The sequence below is a fragment of the Muscardinus avellanarius genome (genome assembly GCF_963383645.1).
Source record: "Muscardinus avellanarius genome assembly, chromosome: 19".
NCBI classification, from domain to species: Eukaryota; Metazoa; Chordata; class Mammalia; order Rodentia; family Gliridae; genus Muscardinus; species Muscardinus avellanarius.
Genome location: NC_137805.1, coordinates 43372537 through 43391519, shown reverse-complemented (window position 1 = coordinate 43391519; position 18983 = coordinate 43372537). Strand labels below are relative to the sequence as shown.

The window sequence follows — 18983 nt, the reverse complement described above, 5'->3', positions numbered from 1 at the left end:
GCTGGGGTGTAGTTCTGAGATAAGAGTGCTCTTGGGTTCCATATTCATTAACACACATTAAAAGAAGGGTACACTGGAGACTGAAGAATCATTACGTTGTTTAAAAAATTAAAATATAATTGGGGGTACAGCTCTAAAAATGCTCCCGGGTTCCATCCCCATTAACAAATATGCACACATACATACAGAGTGACATTTAAAAAGACTAAACTTAAAAGCCTGGCACAGTAGCACATGTTTGTAATCCCAGTGTTTGGTAGGCTAAGACAGGAGGAACGTGGTAGGCTAAGACATGAGGATCATACAGGTCGATCATACAGGTCAAAGCCAGCCTCGGCTACTTAAGTGAGGCTCTCAGCAACTTAGTGAAACCCTTTTTCCAAATAAAGTATCAAATAGATTTGGGCGGGTAGCCTGGAGTTAGAAAATCCCCTGGCTTCCACCCTCAGTACCACACACACAAACACAAAAAAAACAACCTAGTGGGAATAACTGGCACCTGTCTAGAATCCCCTAGCTGGGAGGCTAAGACAAATAGGATCAAAGGTATATGCCAGCCTCATCAACTTTTTAAGACCCTGTTTTAAAATTAAAAAACCAAGGTGGGAGTGGTGGCGCACACTTGTATTCTCAGCATTCTGGAGGCAGAGGCCTAAGGATCGCAGTTCACAGACAGCCTCAGCTACTTAGTGAGGCCCTCTGCAACTGAGACCTTGTTTCAAAATAAAGAATAAAAAATTGGGCAGGGGATATAGCGCAGAGGTTGAATGCCCCTGGGTTCCACCTGCAGACCCGCAAAAAAAAAAAAAAAAAACAAAAACCCAACCAAACAATAAAAAACCACACAAAATAAGGATTTGCATGTTACTAAACAGTAGAGGGCCTGAATTCAGTAAGCAGTATCCACCCCCACCCCAAGAAAGACCTGATTTTGTCAATTCCAACTAAATATAAACATAGAGGTTCTCAAACTAACCTGATAGCTTATTTGGATTAAAGGAACATTTCTATTTTAAATTAAGAGTTCCTTACAAGAACTTTAGAAATTATTATGGTAAAAGTACTTGATGAATTGAATTCTCAGTTAGTCCTTTTGAATACAAAAATTTGGCAAATTTTCGAATTAGATGAAAAAAGGATTTCAAATTAGAAAAGATTCAATTCCTACCTGCCACAGCACCAAATGCCAAAGAGCCACTCATTTGTAAAGCTTGCTGTGCTGCTGGTGGAATCTGCAAACCTGTACCTGTTCAAAAGAAAAGGTTGAAAATGCTTTACTATGCGAACAGCAGAGAGAAGTTCTTCTGAGTATATAGTATTCCTGGTACCAGACTGATACTACAAATAAAGTGTATGACAACTATATCTAAATATACACCATAATATAAACTCCATCACAACTTTAAGTTACATAATTTATTCTGAGCTAAAATAATAATTTCATAGACAAAAATCCTTCCCTCCAGTTACCCTTATTTTTCAACACTAAATAAAATATGCGTAACACAGAAAAACGTACCTTCTGCAAGCCTTGCCATTAACTGGAGACGACCAGTTGTTCCCAGATCAATTCCAGTTCTTTCCAGTTCATCACTATCCAAAAACGAACTAGCACTAGAAGCATCTGTACGTTCAGTAACATGACCAACTTTCATCGGTCTCCCTGCTAGTTCAAATCCATTAAGTTGCTCCAAAGCCTTTTTGGCACATTCTGAGTCAGAAAACTATGAGGGGAAGAAAGAGTACAATATATTAATTTATATACATGCACGACTATGATAAAATAGCTACTCATTAAAATGATGCAAGAGCAGAAATACTAGATAGATACTCAGAGGATATAAAGTCAAAATTACAGTAATGGAGGCACACACTTGTAATCCCAATACTGGAGATGCCGCGACAGGAGGATGATGGTTTGCAGACAGCCTCAGCTACTTAGAGAGTAAGGCCCTCTGATACTCACTGAGATCCTGTTTCTGACTAAAGAATAAAAATTAGGGCTACGTATATTTCGGGGGTAGAATGCCCATGTTCCATCCCCGATACGGCAAAAAAAAAAAAAAAAAAAAAGGTATGTAACAGTGTACAAGATTTGATTAGAAAATAAACAGATACAAGCAGGAAATGGTGGTGTACGATTATACTCCCAGTACTTGACAGGCTGAGAGAGGACGACCACGGGTTTGAAGCCAGCCTCATCAGCTTAGTATGGCTATGGGCAACTTAGAGAGACCCTGTTTCCTAATAATACATAAAAGAAGTCTGGAAGTATAACTTGGCCTGGGAGTATAGCCCGGAGTTAGAAAGACCCTGAGTTCCACCCCAAGTACGAAAACAAACAAATAAGACACTAAAAAAAGTAGGAGCCCGGCGTGGTGGCACAAGCTTGTAACCGAGCATTTGGGAGGCTGAGACGGAATTGCAATTCACGGACAGCCTCAGCTACTAAGAGAGGCCCTTTTGCAACTCAGTGAGACCTTGTTTCAAAAAAAAGAATAAAAAATAGGGCAGGGGGTGTAGCTCTGAAGTCCAACACCACTGGGTTCTATCCCTACACCTAAAAAAAAAAAAAGAAAGAAAAAGAAAAAGTATGGCTGGGAGTATAGCTCAAAAATACAATGCTACAGGGTTTCGATCCCAGTGTCCAAAATAAATAAATAAATAAATAAATGGCACGAGAATGTAGTTCACAGGTAGAATGCCCCTGGGGGACTCCATCCCAGGTACTGCAAAATAAATGAATTACACAAACAAACCAAACAAATCAATATATAAATAATAGGGCTTAGCATATACTGAAAAAACAAAAAAGGTTGATGGTGGAATTCAAAAGCAAATTGATTTTCTTGATTGAATCCCCAGTACCACATTAAAAAAAAAAAAAAATCAGGCCCTACTAATGGTTTCACTATCTGTTCATTATATAGCTTTCCAAGGTAGTTGAATCTTGACTTTTTTGTGATCTGCATAAGATTCATAAAAGATTACATTTCCATTACGCTTTTTAAAGTGATCAGTTTTCAGTGACAAGAATTCACATGCATTCTTTGTACTGTTGTGTTTTGTTCTGCATCGTTTAAAACATTGTTTCACCGGGCGTGATGGCGCAAGTTTGTAATCCTAGTACCTGGGAGGCTGAAACAGGAGGATCACACAGATTCAAAGCCGGCATCAGCTACTAAGTGATGCTCTCAGCATCTTAAGTGAGACCCTGTTTCCGAATAAAGTATAAAATAGGTCTGCGAGTATAGCCCCGAGGTACATAGCCTCTGGGTATTTGTTAGAATTGTGAGAAAGCAAATATGTCCACATATATTGTACAAAAAGAATGTAGCCAAACCATGGGAAATAATGCCCGAAAAGCAAAAGCAAAATCAAAGATCTGATAGCACAGGATTCATGAGAATCCTAGCACTATAAAGTTCCTCCCAAATAGAAAGAAAAATACATCTGTTCACAATGAATCCAGCAGCTACTTGATAAGGCTTTTAGGAATGGACTGCTATGATATTATTTCAGACCTGAAATTAATTATAACATACAAAAAAAAATTGTAAATATAACAGAATCCAAAAAAATCCTTCCCCCCCCTTTTTTGGTGGTACTAGAGTTTCTTGAAAACCTTCTACCTACGGGCTACACTCCCAGATCTATTTTTATATTTTTATTTGGAAACAGGGTCTCTTAAAAGCCAGTGTGGCTGGCTTTGAACCTGCGCCATCCTCTTGTCTCTGACTCCCAAGCACAGGGATTACAAGCGTGCGCCACCATGCCCGGCACCAAAAATTCCTTTAAAAGAACTTGTAATAATCATGGCATGGTAGCAAAAAAATCTATAGCGCCAATACTTAGAAACTAAGAGGAGAATGGAAGGTTTGCAGACAACCTCATCAAGTTGTGAGACTCTCATCAACTTAGTGAGAACCTGTTTTCAAATAAAAATAAAAATAATGTAGGGCTATAGATATAGCTCAGAGGTAGAAATATACCCGAGCCCAAAATCAATCAATCTCTCTGTCTCACACACACAAAGTATTGTCTCCTTAGGCAATTCTGTTGATGCCCAATACTAGGGAAGGTGAGCTAGGAAATGTATCAGGTTCAAAGATAATCTCTGCAAGTTAAATACCCTTAGCAACCTTTCTATACTGTTTCAATAATAAATTAAGAGCCGGGCCTGGCATGGTGGTGCACGCTTGTAATCCCAGCATTCGAGAGGCTGAAACTTAAGGATCCCAGTTCGCAGACATCCTCAGCTACTTAATGAGACCCTGTTTCAAAATAAAGAATAAAAAAAAAATTAAGGAAGGGGATGTGGCTCAGAGGTCAAATGCCCTTGGGTTCCATCCCCAGACCCATTTAAAAAAAAAAAAAAAAAAGAAGACGGGCGTGATGAGACAAGCTTGTAATCCCAGCATTCAGGAGGCTGAGACATGGCGAATGCTTGTAATCCCACTGCTTGGGATGCTGAGACAGGATTGCGCAGGTTCAAAGGCAGCCTAACTTACTTAGTGAGGCACTCAGCTACTTATTGAGACCCTGTTTCCAAATAAAATATAATGGGAAGCAGAAGGCCTCTGGGTTTCACCCCCAGTAACACAAAAATAAATAAAATAAAAATAAAAAATTAAGAGAAAAAAAACTAATGCCGCCAGGTCCTGGGAGAATTTTGAGGGGAAATCAGCTTAGGATGGTGTCTTTTCTCTCATGAAAAATATATAAAACTGACCCAGCCTTTGCAAATATGAAGATTAATGCTGTCCTTTAAGAAGGGATTTTTTAGCCGGGCACAGTGGTGCATGCTTGTAATCCCAGCATTTGGGAGGCTGAGACAGGAGGATCATGGTTCACAGAGAGCCTCAGCTACATATTGAGACCCTCTGCAACTCAGTAAGACCCTGTTTCAAAGTAAAGAATAAAAAATAGGGTTGGGGGTGTAGCTCAGAGGTTAAATGCCCATGGGTTCCATCCCCAGGCCCGCAAAAAAGAAAGAGTGCCTGAATTACAAAGGGCCTCAACTAGGTAGCTGAGGCTGTACTCAAACCATGATTTTCCAGTCTCAGCTTCCCAAATGCTGAGATTACAAGCATGCACCACCTGGCTTAGAGAAACTTTTTTTTTTTTTGGTACTGGGGTTCCTGGAAACCTTTCTACCTCAGGGCTACACTCCCAGACCTATTTTATACTTTTTTTATTTGGTTTGGAACCAGGGTCTCTTAAGCCAGCACCACTGGCTTCGAACCTGCGCAATCCTTCTGTCTCCGCATCCCAAGTGTGGGGATTACAAGGGTGCGCCACCTCACCCAGGGAGAAACACAATAGAATACCTCTGGGTTCAATCCTTAGCATCAAAAAAGAACCGAATGCCCACTGCCTAATTTAAAAATTTTGAAAGCTAGAGAAGCTCTCAGCAACTTAGTGAGACCATTTCCAAATAAAATATAAAAATAGGTCTGGGAGTATACCTGGAGGTAGAAAGTGTCTGTGTTCCACCCCCAGTACCACAAACAAACAAACAAACAAACAAACAAACAAATAAATAAATAGAAAAAAGGTTTTAGCATGTAGGTAGAATCCCTCTCCGTTCCATCCCTAGTACTGAGGGGCAAGGGAAAAATCTTTGAAAATACTTAGTACCTTAAATCCCAAAGCAGTATAATTCTATTATATTAAGATGAAGTTAAGCTGGGCGTGGTGGCGCACCCTTGTAACCCCAGCATTTGGGAGGCCGAGACAGAAGGATTGCACAGGTTTGAAGCCAGCGATGCAGACAGCCTCAGCTACTTAGTGAGGCCCTCTGCAACTCAGTGAGACCCGGTTTCAAAATAAAGAATAAAAAATTGGGCAGACAGTGTAGCTCAGAGGTGGATTACCTCTGGGTTCCACCCCAGATCTGCAAAAAAAAAAAAAAAAAAAAAGTTAAGTTATACAGTAATATTAATAATATTTGCTTACCGTAATAAATCCATATCCCTTAGATCGACCAGTTTCACTATCCATCATCAGCTGGATACTTTCAATCTAAAATAAAATGTTTAAATTTTACATATTATTACATCATTCAAAAGAAAAAGGGCAAAAATATTTTATTCATTGAGACATGATTTATCAGTTTTCTTTCTGCGGTACCAGGAATTGAGTCCAGAGGTATTATTCTACCTCCAACCTACACCCCAAGCCCTATTTGTGACACTTTAGTTTGAGTAGCAGAGGGCCTCACCACTAAGTAGCTTTAAGGCTGGCTGAAACTTGAATCCTTCTTTCTGTCTCAGCCTCCCAATGCTGGGATCACAAAAAGCCTGAACCACGCCGGGTATGGTGGAACATGCTTATAATCCCAACATTCGGGAGGCTGAGCCCGTGGGATGGCGGTTCCCGGACAGCCTCAGCCACTTAGTGAGGCTCTCTGCAACTTATTGAGACCCAGTTTCAAAATAAAGAATAAAAATAGAGCAGGGGTTGTAGCTCGAAGGTTGAATGCCCCTGGGTTCCAACCCCATACTCGCAAAAAAAAAAAAAAAAAAAAAGTCCCAGTACTTAGGAGGATCGCAGGTTCATGACCAGCCTCAGCAACCTGAGAGCCTATTTGAAAACTATTTGAAAATAAAACAAGCATGCGCTACCACACCCGGCTGCCAGACCCTTTTTCAAAATAATGTGTAAGCCAGATTTGATTGCACACGCTCGTAATCCCAGTAATTGGGAGGCTGAGATGCGAGGATAAAGGTTTGAGGACAACCTCAGCTATGTCGTGAGGCCCTCCAAAATTCACTGAGATCGTGTTTCAAAATAAAGAATAAAATATAAGGATAAAGGTGTACCTCAGTTAAAATGCCCCGGGTTCCATCCCTAGTACCACAAAAAAATAAATAAATAAGTCTGGGGAAGCCAGGAGTGTTGGTGTATGCTTTTAATCTTAGTTCTTGGGAAGCAGAAACAGGACTCGACGTTTCCAGTCAGCCTCAGCTTAGTGAAGCTTTCTACAATTTAGTGAAGACACTTATTCAAAATGAAGAACAAAAAAACCAGAATAGGGATGTAGCTCAGAAATAAAATGTTCCTCAATGTAATCGCTAGTATTGAGAAAGAAAAATAAAAGTCATGGGGCATATGTCAAGAATACAATGTACCCAAGAACAATGTATATACTAGCAATATTTTCATTTCCTGGTACAAAATGAATTGTTCAAATAATAACAGCTGTAATTTTAACACTAATTACAAAATAAGTATCTATTGTAAAACAAGGACCACATGGAAAAAACAAAACTTTTCTCAATTTAATAGAAAAAGCCTATCTACAAACCCTAAAGTTTCAGTACAAAAATATTCATTATCTAAGCATACTATGCATCCCAATACTTCAGAGGCTGAGACAGGAGGAATTCAAGTTGGATACTAGCCTCAGCAAACTTTTTCAAACAAAACATAAAAATGACTTGGGTGTAAAAAAAATGACTTGGGTGTTGAGCAGAGCGAAGTGGTGCATGCTTGTTAATCCCAGACTTGGGAGAGTAAGACTGGAGGATTCACACAAGGTTTGAAGCCAATCTCAGCTACTTAATTTGTTAGGCTCTCAGCAACTTAGGGAAACCCTGTTTCCAAACAAAATATAAAATAGGCCTGGGAGTACAGCCCGAAGGCAGAAAAACCTTAGATTCTATCCCCAGTACCAAAAAAAAGTCTCTGTGTGTAACAGGTAGAGTGCCAACGAGGCAAAGTGGCCCATGATTATTATTGCAGTACTTGGAAGAGTGAAATAAAAGAATCACAGATTTAAAGCCAGTCTCAGTGACTCAGTAAGGAAATCAAAACATTAATAAAACCTTATTAACGATAAAAAAAAATTGATGAGGTGGTGAAGAATGTGGATTGAAGGTACAATGGCCCTGGGTTAAGAATCATGTAAAACACAACACAGAAAAAAATGTCCCATAAACAACCATAATATGCTCCAGGGGTGGGTAGGAGGGGTGTGTGTGTGTGTGTGTGTGTGTGTGTGTGTGTGTGTGTGTGTGTGTGTGTGTGTGTGTGTGTGTGTTTGTGTTTAAACAACCATAATATGCTCCAGGTCAAAATGCACTGTGTGTGTATGTGTGCGCGCGCGCAATACTGAGGATCGAACTCAAAGGCGTCATTCTACCTCTGAGCTACATCCCCAGCCCAATTTTTTATTCTGCATTTTGAAATATGGCCTAAGTTGCAGAGGGCCTAGGTAGCTGAGGCTGGCCACAAACCAGTTCATCCTTCAAAGTACTGAAATACAAGAGTGTGCCAACATGCCCAGCTTACTTTTATTTTTTATTTATACTTAAGATTAATTGGGTGTGGATATGTTTGGTACTGAAGAATGAACCCAGGGGCATTCTACCTCTGGGTTACATCCACAGCACTTTATTATTTTATTATTTTGAAAGAGATTCTGTCATTAAGTTATCGACAGCCTCACTAAATTACTGAGGCAGCTGCCTTCAAACTTAGGAGCTGGTCTTAGGCTCCTAAGTACTAGGAATGCAAGCCTATGCCACCATGCATAAATCAAACAAATATATCTTTTTTTTTTTTTTTTTGCGAGTCTGGGGGTGGAACCCAGGGCCATTTGACCTCAAAGCTACACCCCCTGCCCTATTTTTTTATACTTTATTTTGAAACAGAGTCTCACTAAGTTGCAGAGGGCCTAAGTAGCTGAGGCTGTTCTCGAACCGCGATCCTTCAGTTTCAGCCTCCCGAATGCTGGGATTACAAGTTTATAAGTGTGTACCACCACGCCCGGCTTCAAACAAATATATCTTAATCCAAATTTTGACCAAAAAACTCCCAAAACCACCACTCCAAATTAATCACAAAGAAACATAACTAATCAGATATACAAAATAATCACATAAATTATCATTCCACTTTGATAAAGAACATATTTGTTATCGTAGACTTACTCTTCCAAAAGGTTCAAAGATCCCCCGCAGCATATCTTCGGTTATATTAAAGTGTAAAGAGCCCACATAAAGCCTCATAGGTCCAGCACTTCCCTTTTGTAAATTGTTTGCCATAGCTGCAGCTCTGTTTTTTTCAGCCTACAAATAAAACAAAGTCCATATCATAAACCACTAATACAAAGTTATACCAAGCTATACTCAATGACAAAGTACACAGAAACATAAACATTGATGAACAGAAGACAAGACATTAACAGATATTATATAGCTGGGTATGGTAGCCCACCCTTGTAATCCCAGCACTTGGGAGGCAGAGACAGGAGGATCACACAGGTTCGAAGAAAGGGATGAAACACGGGAATTCTACCTCCGGGCTCTATCACTAGCAGTTCATGGAGAGCCTCAGCTACTTAGTGGGCCCCTTTAGGGCTGAGGATATAGCTTAAATTCCTCTTAGTAAGGCTACTTAGTGAGGCTCTCAACAACTTAGTGAGACCCTGTTGCAGAGGATACAGCTCAGCGTTCGAATACTCCTGGATCCCATCCCCAGACCCGCAAAAAAGATTGAAAAAAATAAAGGCTAAAATTCCAAATGTTGTAAAAAAATTTTTAAATGTCTATAGAAAATATATTCAAGCATCTGGGAGTGGAGGCGCACGGTTATAAGCCCAGTACATGGGAGGCTGAGACAGGAGGACTGCAGTTTTTTTTTGTTTGTTTGTTTGTGTTTTTTTTTTTTTTTTTTGAGGTACTGTGGATGGAACCCAGGGGCATTCTACCTCCAGGGTCCATCCATAGCAGTTCTTGGAGAGCCTAAGCTACTTAGTAGGCCCCTTTAGGACTGAGGGTATAGTAGAATCCCCCTGGGTCCAACCCACAGTACTGCCAATATTCAATTCTTAGGTTGAGCAAATATAATCAATACTAAGTAAAATCAATAATAAAAAGACATTAGGTCAAGTCAGGTGTGGCAATTCCATTACGTGACAGGCTTAAACAAGGCCCAAAGCTAGCCTGGATAACTTAGAAAGGCTCTAAGCAACTGAGCAAGGCTGTTTCCACATAGAAAATAAGCTGGGAGTGGTGGTGTACTCTTTTAATCCAAATACTTAGAGGCTGAGACAAGATTATCTATGTTTGCAGCCTTTACTGAAATTAAGTTTGTGGCAGGTCATGGTGGCATACGCTTGTAATCCAAGTACTTGGGAAGGGTCACAATTGGTTAACAGCCTCAAATACTTAGTGAAGGCCCTGAAAAATAGTGAGACTCTTGTTTTAAAATAAAAAGTAAAAAAGAGTTTGGAGCCAAGCATGGTGACGCACGCTTGTAATCCCTGCATTTGGGAGGCTGAGACAAAAGGAGTGTGGTTAGAGGCCAGTCTAAGCTATAGTTGTAAACTATTTAACAAGGTTTTTCCAAGATTAATGAACCATTCATAGGGAAGAAAAAAATTACCTGCGATGCCTGTACTATGATTGGCACCCCTAAGACTCGTTGGCCAGTTAATCCTATTGCTAGAGGCACTGAGCTTACATCGACGAACTCCACATAAGCAATTCCTTTTGATCGCCTGGAATTTCTATCAGAAATCATCCTCACATCTCGAACCTAAAAAAAAAAAAAAGAAAATACGTATTTGTTCATTTGTTTTCATGAATAATCCATTATAAGCTACTTATATGTAATTATTTTAAAACTTAAGAGGTACACTAATGTTAGAACAGCAAAGAAAGTAACACTCCTAAAAATTTAAATTATTTTTATTTTGGGCTAAGATGAGTGCAATGGCGTACACTTGTAATCCCAGCATTCCAGAGGCCGAGACTGGAGGATCCCAGTTCATAGACAGCCTCAGCTACTTAGTGAGACCCTCTGCTCATGTGTGACACTAGGGGTTCAATTGCCAGAACAATCCCACAATAAGCCAGTAAATTTTTTTTTTTTTTTTTTTTTTTTAGTGGTACTGGGGTTCCTGGAAGCCCTTCTACCTCGGGGCTACACTCCCAGACCTATTTTTACATTTTCATTTTGGAAACAGGGTCTCCTAAGCCAGCGCGGCTGGCTTCAAACCTGCGCGATCCTCCTGTCTCTGCCTCCCAAGCGCGGGGATGACAAGCGCGCGCCACCACGCCTGGCTAGCCAGTAAATTTTTAGCTGGACATGGTGGACATAGCCTTAACCCCAGTGGCTTTGGAAGACGAAAGAATTTCAGGTTTGAATCTATTTGCAGCACATAGGGAGGCAAGAATTTAGTGAGACCATATCAAAAACAAAATAAAAAATGAAGCCAGGTGTGGTGGCGCACGCTTGTAATCCCCATGCTTGGGAGGCGGAGACAGGAGGATCATGCAGGTTCGAAGCCAGCCTTGCTGGCTTAACAGACCCTGTTACCCAATAAAAATAAAAAAACAGGTCTGGGAGTATATAGCCCAGACATGGGGATAAAAGATATGTTATCACTGAGTTCAATCCTTAATACCAACACAAATCAAAACAAAAAAATAAAAGCAACCAGAAGTAGTGGTACACACTTGTAATCCCCACATTTGGAAGGCTGAGACAGGAGAATCGCTAGATTCGAGGCTAGCTGCGCTGGCTTAAGAGACCCTGTATAAAAATAGGTCTGGGAGTGTAGCCCGGAGGTAGAAAAGGTTTCCAGTAATGCCAGTACCACCAAAAAATAATGATAATAATAAAAATAAATAAAAGCAATGAAGAGTTAAAGAGTCCAATTTTGCTGGGAGTGGTGGCACACGCTTATAATCCCAGAATTCTGGAGGCAGAGACCATAGGACCGCGGTTCATGGACAACCTCAGATTTTTAGCGATGCTCCTCGCAACTCAGTGAAACCCTGTTTCAAAAATAAAGAGACTAGTTGGGCGAGACAGGAGAATCGTGCAGGTTCGAAGCCAGCCTCAGCTGGCTTAAGAGACCCTGTCTCCAAATAAAATATAAAATAGGTCTGGGAGTATAGCCCAGAGATGGAGGGCCCCTGGGTTCCATCCCCAGTACCACCAAAAAAAAAAAAAAAGAAAAGAAAAAAAAAGAAAACACTAAAGATTAGGGCTGTGGGTGTAGTTCGGAGGTACCACACCCCTGGATTACATCCCTAGTACAACAAAAAAGTCCAATTTTACAACAATTTCTGGGTTCTTAGTGTGTGTGTGTGGTTAGGACCTGAACACAAGAGCACTCTATGTTACAAACTACAGCTTCGTTTTTATTTTTTATTTTGAAACAGGGTCTCAGTGAGTTGCAAAGGTCTCAGCCTACCAAATGCTGGGATTCCAAGCTTCCATCACCATGCCCGGCACCAGCTCTATTTTTTTATTTTTATTTTAAACTGATGAGAATCTCATACTACTTGGTGATGATTTCCTTGAACCTGCAAGTCTTTCAAGTACTGTGATTATAGGCAAACACCTTTAAGCCCAAATCCGCTGATATATTTCTTAAAGTCCCCCAATTTCCACTTACTTGACCTCCCCTAAATAGACTGTTACCTTTCCTACTGTAGAAAAAAATTCTTCCAAATCCCTTGGTCGAATTCTTGCTGCCAGCTGCATGCAGAAAACTGTCCTCGCATCTCTTTCCTCAGGTGTTAGATTATCGATAGGTTCTCTGACAAGAGTAAAGAACACAAAATTAACATTGTAATTCATTCGTTTAAAGTAGCATCTTAAAGTACACTGTTGTTGATTAAAAAGGATAAAATGTTTATCAAAATTAGTATTTGCCTTTTTCCAAGTCATTTTCAAAACCTATATGAAAATGGAGAACTCAGTGTAAATCAATTCTTTTATTTATTTAGTGGTACTGGGGGTGGAATCCAGGGGCTTTTCTACCTCTGGGTTATACTATCAGAACTTTTTTTTTTTTTTTGGTGGTACTGGGGTTCCTGGAAACCCTTCTACCTCCGGGCTACACTCCCAGACCTATTTTTACTTTTTTTATTTGGAAACAGGGTCTCCTAAGCCAGCGTGCGCGGCTGGCTTTGAACCTGCGTGATCCTCCTGTCTCCGCCTCCCAAGTGTGCGCCACCACGCCCAGCCTATCAGAACTATTTTATACTTTATTGGGAAACAGGGTCTCACTAAGTTGCTGAAAGCTAAACCAGATTCAGAAAATGAGAACAGAGTTTTTTTGTTTTATTTTGTGCTATTGGAATGGAACCTAGGGACATTCTACCTGAGCTATACACTCTATGCCCTATTTTTTTTTTTTTTTGGTGGTACTGGGGTTCCTGGAAGCCCTCCTTCCTCCGGGCTACACTCCCAGACCTATTTTATATTTTTGAAACAGGGTCTCTTACGCCAGCACAGCTGGCTTCGAACCTGCGCGATCCTCCCGTCTCCGCCTCCCAAGCGCGGGGATTACAAGCGTGCGCCACCACGCCCGGCTCTATGCCCTATTTTTTATTCTGTAACTTGAAACAGGGTCTCAATTAGTTGCAAAGTGCCTCACTAATTAAAAGATGTCCTTGAAAATAGTCCTATCTCAGGCTCCCAAATGCTGGGATTACAAATGTGTGCACCACACATGGCTCAAACTGAGAGGTTTTTTTTTTTTTTTTTTTGGTGGTATTGGGGGGGAACCCTTCTACCTCCAGGCTACACTTCCAGATCTATTTTATATTTTGTTTGGAAAAAGGGTCCTTAAGCCAGCAAGGCTAGCTTAGAACATGGGCGATCCTCCTGTCTCTGGCTCTCAAGCACAGGGATTACAAGCATGCACCACCTCACACGGCTCAATCTGAGAGTTTTTAGTAACACAAAACAAAAATGTTTTACGGTTTAATTTTTCAAACAGGATCTCACTAGTTTGTTTAGAGTCTCCCTATCTCAGGCACTGAGATTATAGCTGTGTAATACCATGCCAGGCAAGAGAAATATCAAAACCATTAATACTTTCATCAAATCCTAAAAATTTACAATATTAGTATAACAATCCAAATAACATGATGAAATTAAAATTCAAAAGTTTCTTTCTTTTTTCTTTTTTGGTGGTACTGCGGTTCCTGGAAACCCTTCTATCTCCAGGCTACACTCCCCGACCTATTTTTATACATTTTTATTTGGAAACAGGTCACGCTGGCTTCGAACCTGCGCAATCCTCCTGTCTCTACTTCCCAAGCACGGGGATTACAAGCATGTGCCACCACGCACGGTGATAAAAAGTTCTTTTGAAAGAAGGCAGAAATGTCAGCAACGATCTCTATCATATAAAAAAAATACGTCTTAAACCAAAACTGAAAAGTGTTATATTTACTGAATCAGAAAATAATGCATCAAAACCCTCAAAACCTAAGACACAGATTAATCCAATTCAGTAAAATTCTGAGAATAATCTTTTTTTTTGGTGGTACTTGGGATGGAACCCAGGGGCCTTCTACCTCCTGCTACACTCCCAGACCTATTTTATATTTTATTTAGAAACAGGGTCTCTTAATACAGCAAGGCTGGCTCGTACTTACACAATCCTCCTGTCTCAGCCTCCCAAAAGCGCCACCATGCCCAGCTAAGCTTTTTATCAGAAGAAACACACTAGAAATTATGAACCGGAGGAATCAAATATTTTCTTACAAGGCTATTTCTTTTTTCAGTGAATGAAGGATGGAACTCAGGGGCATAAATTCTGTCTCTGAGCTATTAACTCCTTTCTTACAAGGCTATTTCTTTTTTCAGTGAATGAAGGATGGAACTCAGGGGCATAAATTCTGTCTCTGAGCTATTAACTCCAGGCCTAGTTTTGCTTTTTTATTATTTTTTTCCACGCATTTATGATACTGTCGATGGAAACTAGGGAATTCTGCCCCAACCTGTTCACTCCAGTCCCATTTTTTACTCTTTATTACTTTTATCCTTTTTTTTTTTTCGGTACTAAGGATGGAACCCAGGGGCATTCTATCCCTGTGCTATAGAACCGGCATTATTTTCTATTCTTTATTTGGAAACAGGGTCTCACTAAGTTGAGGAGGACATCACTAAGTAGCTGAGGTTGCTGGCGACCCCAGATCCTCATGCCTAAGCCTCCCAAGTACTGGGATCCCTAACATGTGCCAACAAGCTGTGTGTTTTGTAGCACTGGTGATTGAATCCAGGAGCATTCTACCTCGGCACTACATCCCGCCCTATTTTATTCTTTATTTTAAAACAGGGTCTCACTAAATTATGGAGGGCCTCTCACAAGTAACAGAGGCTGGCCACGAATCTGCAATCCTATCTCAGCCTCCCAAATGATACGATTACAAACATGCTACATCACCCCCGGCCCACATTCTTTTTTTTTTTTTTTTTTTTTTTTTGTGGTACTGGGGGTGGAACCCAGGGGCTTTTCTACCTCTCGGCTATACTTCCAGACCTATTTTATATTTTTCTGGAAAACCAGTTCTCACTAACTTGCTGAGAGCTTCACTAAGTAGCTGCGGCTGGCTCAAAACTTTGCCATCCTCCTGCCTCAGCTTCCCAAATGGTAGGGATTACAAGCGTGCGCTACCATGCCTGGCTTTATTCTTTATTTTGAAAACAGGGTCTAACCATGTTGTAGAGGGCTTCGAATGTTTAATCCTGTTTCATGCTTACATATGGCTATTTTGAATTCTGATCAACTCAGTATTAATACCAAATGCAAATTAGTCAAGTGTATCTAATGTTAACTATGGCTATTTAAATTCCTATGCCATCATGACACATAGTTTGTATACACAAAAATAACATACTATTCTTTTCGATTATAATTAAAACTATTCAAAAAACTCACAAAATCACACATTTGTAAAAATTATACTAGTACCAGGAAACAAATATTTAAAAGTTACTCTTGTTAAAATTAACAGTAGTATAAATTGTGGTAGCACTTTTCTCTTTGCAAAACTTTACAAAAGCTACATGATTAACAGAAAAAAAAATGAAAGAAAGCTACCTCACAGGACTCTTGTCTTTTCTGAACGGACTTTTGCTTCGGGAACGTCGTCTGCTGTAAAGTTAGAAAGTTTCAGAAGTTTATCCAAACAAAGTACATCACATTAGTTCCTTGAAAAACAATTTAATCAATTCAGAAGTATGTTTAAAAACCTTAATTTGATGCTATGAGGCAACCCAATCTTTCCTCGGATGGCACTGTTAAATTTTGGTCCGGAGCTAAAAAGGAAAAACAAAATTATACTAGTTACAGGGTTTAGGGTCTTGCTAAGATAGCATTCATGTGCTCTCCAGCAAGTTTAACATAGTTTAGGGGCTTCTCAAATTGTTACAAAGTTCTTAAGAAAGAACAAAAAGATTTAGAAAACCTTAATGCTAATCCAGGCCTTGTTTATCCAACTGAAAGGTACCAGGGGCAATCTATCTCTAAACTATACACCCAGTCCTACCTTTTATTTTTATTATTTTGCTTTTTGCGAGTCTGGGGATGGAACCCAGTGTATTCTACCTCTGAGCTACACCTCCTGCCCTATTTTTTTATATTCTTTATTTTGAAACAGGGTCTCACTAAGTTACAGAGGGCTTCAGTAAGTGGCTGAGGCTATCTGCGAACCACGATCCTCAGGTATCGGCCTCCCAAATGCTTGAATTACAAGTTTGCACCATCACAACCGGTTTTATTTTTATTTTGAAAAAAGGTCTAAATCGATTAGTTTCACTACTTACTTAGGCTGTCCTTCAACCTGCAATCCTTCTGTCGCTTCCTCCCAAGTACTAGCATTAACAAGCATGCACTATCATACCTGGCTTCAAATTTCATAAGATTCTAAAAATGCTCACACTTCTTTCCCATCTATAACTTTTTTTTGTGTGTGTGGTACTGCAGTTAGAACTTAAGGGCATTCTACATAGAGCGACACCTCCAGACCTATTTTATATTTTATTTGGAAACAGGGTCTAAGTTTCGAGAGGCTCACTTAGCTACTGAGGCTTTGAGCCTGTGATCCTCCTGTCTCAGCCTCTGAAGTACTGGGGTTACAAGCGTGCACCATCACATATGGCTTTATAAATATTTAAATTATGTGCTAATAAATATATTCCTAAAATTTAAAATAGACATATCAAGCCAGGCATGGTAAGGCACACTTATAATCCTAGCATTTGGGAGGCTCAGTCATGAGGATCTTGGTTTGAGGACAACCTAAGTGAGGCCCTTTGCAACTTAGTAAGACCCCGTTTCAAAATAAGTAATAGGGCTAGGGGGTGTAGCTCTGAGGAAGAATACCCCTGGGTCCCATTCTCAGTACCACAAAAAAATAAATAAAATAGGTGTATCCACATTAAGATAATAATTTTGAATAACTATTAATACCAAATGCAAATTAGTCAAGTGTATCTAATGGTTACTATGGATATTTAAATTCCTGATCGCTGACATTCCAGAACACTATTTGCCAATCCTTTCTTGGTCGTTCAAATATCCCTCTCACACACACACACACAATTCTCATACAATATACAGAATTTTTGTCAAAAAAAATTTTCTTTGCAGTACCGGAAATGGAACCCAGTGGGCATTCTATACCTTTGAGCTACACCCCAAGTACTATTTTTTTTTTTTTTTTTTTTTGGCGGGTCTGGGGATGGAACCCAGGGGCATTCAACCTCAGAGCTACACGCCCTGCCCAATTTTTTTTTTGAAACCGGGTCTCACTGAGTTGCGGAGGGCCTCACTAAGTAGCTGAGGCTGTCTGCGAACCGCGATCCTCTGGTCTCAGCCTCCCAAATGCTGGGATTACAAGCGTGCGCCGGCTCCCCTAGTACTATTTTTTTTTTTTTTTTTTGGTGGTACTGGGGTTCCTGGAAGCCCTTCTACCTCCGGGCTACACTCCCAGACCTATTTTTGCATTTTTATTTGGAAACAGGGTCTCCTAAGCCAGCGCGCGGGGCTAGCTTCGAACCTGCGCGATCCTCCTGTCTCTGCCTCCCAAGCGCGGGGATTACAAGCGTGCGCCACCATGCCCGGCTAACTATTTTTTATTACTTATTTTGAAACACGTTCTGAGTAGCAAAGGGCTTCACTAAATAGTAGCTGAGGCCGTCTGCGAACCTGAATCCTCTTATCTGAGCCATCCATATGCGTGAATTACAAGCGTGCGCCACCACGGCCGGCTTCAAAGAATTTTTTTGATCTGAGGTTCTTACTAAACTGCAGTATGGCCTCAATTCTGCCTTGTCCTCTGAATTCTTTGGGATCAGACATGAGATACTGTACCAGAGAAAAAAATTAACTTTCTTGATTTTTATTTTGTTATTGGGGACCTGGGTGATTGAACTTAGGGGCATTTTTTTGTTGTGGTGATGGCCATGGATGAAATCCATGGGCCTTCTATCCCCAGGCTACACTCCCAGACCTATTTTATATTTTATTTGGAAACAGGGTCTAAGTTGCTGGGAGCCTTAATAAGTAGCTGAGGTTGGCTTTGAACCTACGTGATCCTCCTTTTTCAGCCTCCCAAGTACTAGGATTACAAGTGTACACCACCACACATGGCTCGAACCCAGGGGCATTCTACCTCTGAGCTACAATGTCCAATTTTCATCTGGTTTTGTCACACTGAGAATGGAATCTAGGGTACTCTACCTCTGGATCTACACTTACAGCTCTATTTTTCATTGTTTATTTTGAGATAAGGTCTCCCTGAGTTGCAGAGGACTTCACCAATTAGCTGAGGCTGTCACTAACCTAGGGCATTCTACCTCAGAGTTACACTCCCAGGCCTTTTTCCTTTGGAACAGGGTCTTACTTGCTGAGGCTGTCCTCTAACCTGTAATCTTCCTGTCTTATCCTAGGAGTAATACAATTATGGTTATTCAACAGTTTTATCCTTTACTTCTGATAGTACTAGGGATGGAAGCCATGGGCTCCAGTCTACACCCTCAGACATACTTTTTTTTTTTTTTTGCAGGACGGGGAATAGAAACCACGAGCATTTGAATCCTGAGCAAACCCCCTGCCCTATTTTTTACTCTCTATTTTGAAACAGGGTCTACGTTGCAGAGAGCCTAAGTAGCTGAGACTGTCCACAAAACGCGATCCTCCGGTCTCAGCCTCCCGAATGCTA

General features: G+C 40.4%; 1 protein-coding gene across 8 annotated transcripts in view; it reads right to left on the bottom strand.

Annotated features, from left to right (window-relative positions):
• Positions 1-18983, bottom strand: part of RBM39 (RNA binding motif protein 39) — a gene marked incomplete at its 5' end in the record, with an annotated part of 50456 nt that overhangs the window by 16535 nt on the left and 14938 nt on the right. For 3 of the 8 annotated variants that reach the window (XM_080716052.1, XM_080716053.1, XM_080716055.1), the window contains 8 exons: positions 1169-1246; positions 1520-1724; positions 5959-6024; positions 8937-9074; positions 10393-10545; positions 12442-12559; positions 15860-15913; positions 16012-16077. In XM_080716052.1, the coding sequence (XP_080572178.1) occupies positions 1169-1246; positions 1520-1724; positions 5959-6024; positions 8937-9074; positions 10393-10545; positions 12442-12559; positions 15860-15913; positions 16012-16077 (878 nt within the window). The remainder of the gene's footprint in view (positions 1-1168; positions 1247-1519; positions 1725-5958; positions 6025-8936; positions 9075-10392; positions 10546-12441; positions 12560-15859; positions 15914-16011; positions 16078-18983) is intronic. The other 5 variants (XM_080716054.1, XM_080716056.1, XM_080716057.1 and 2 more) reach the window with 3 other exon arrangements.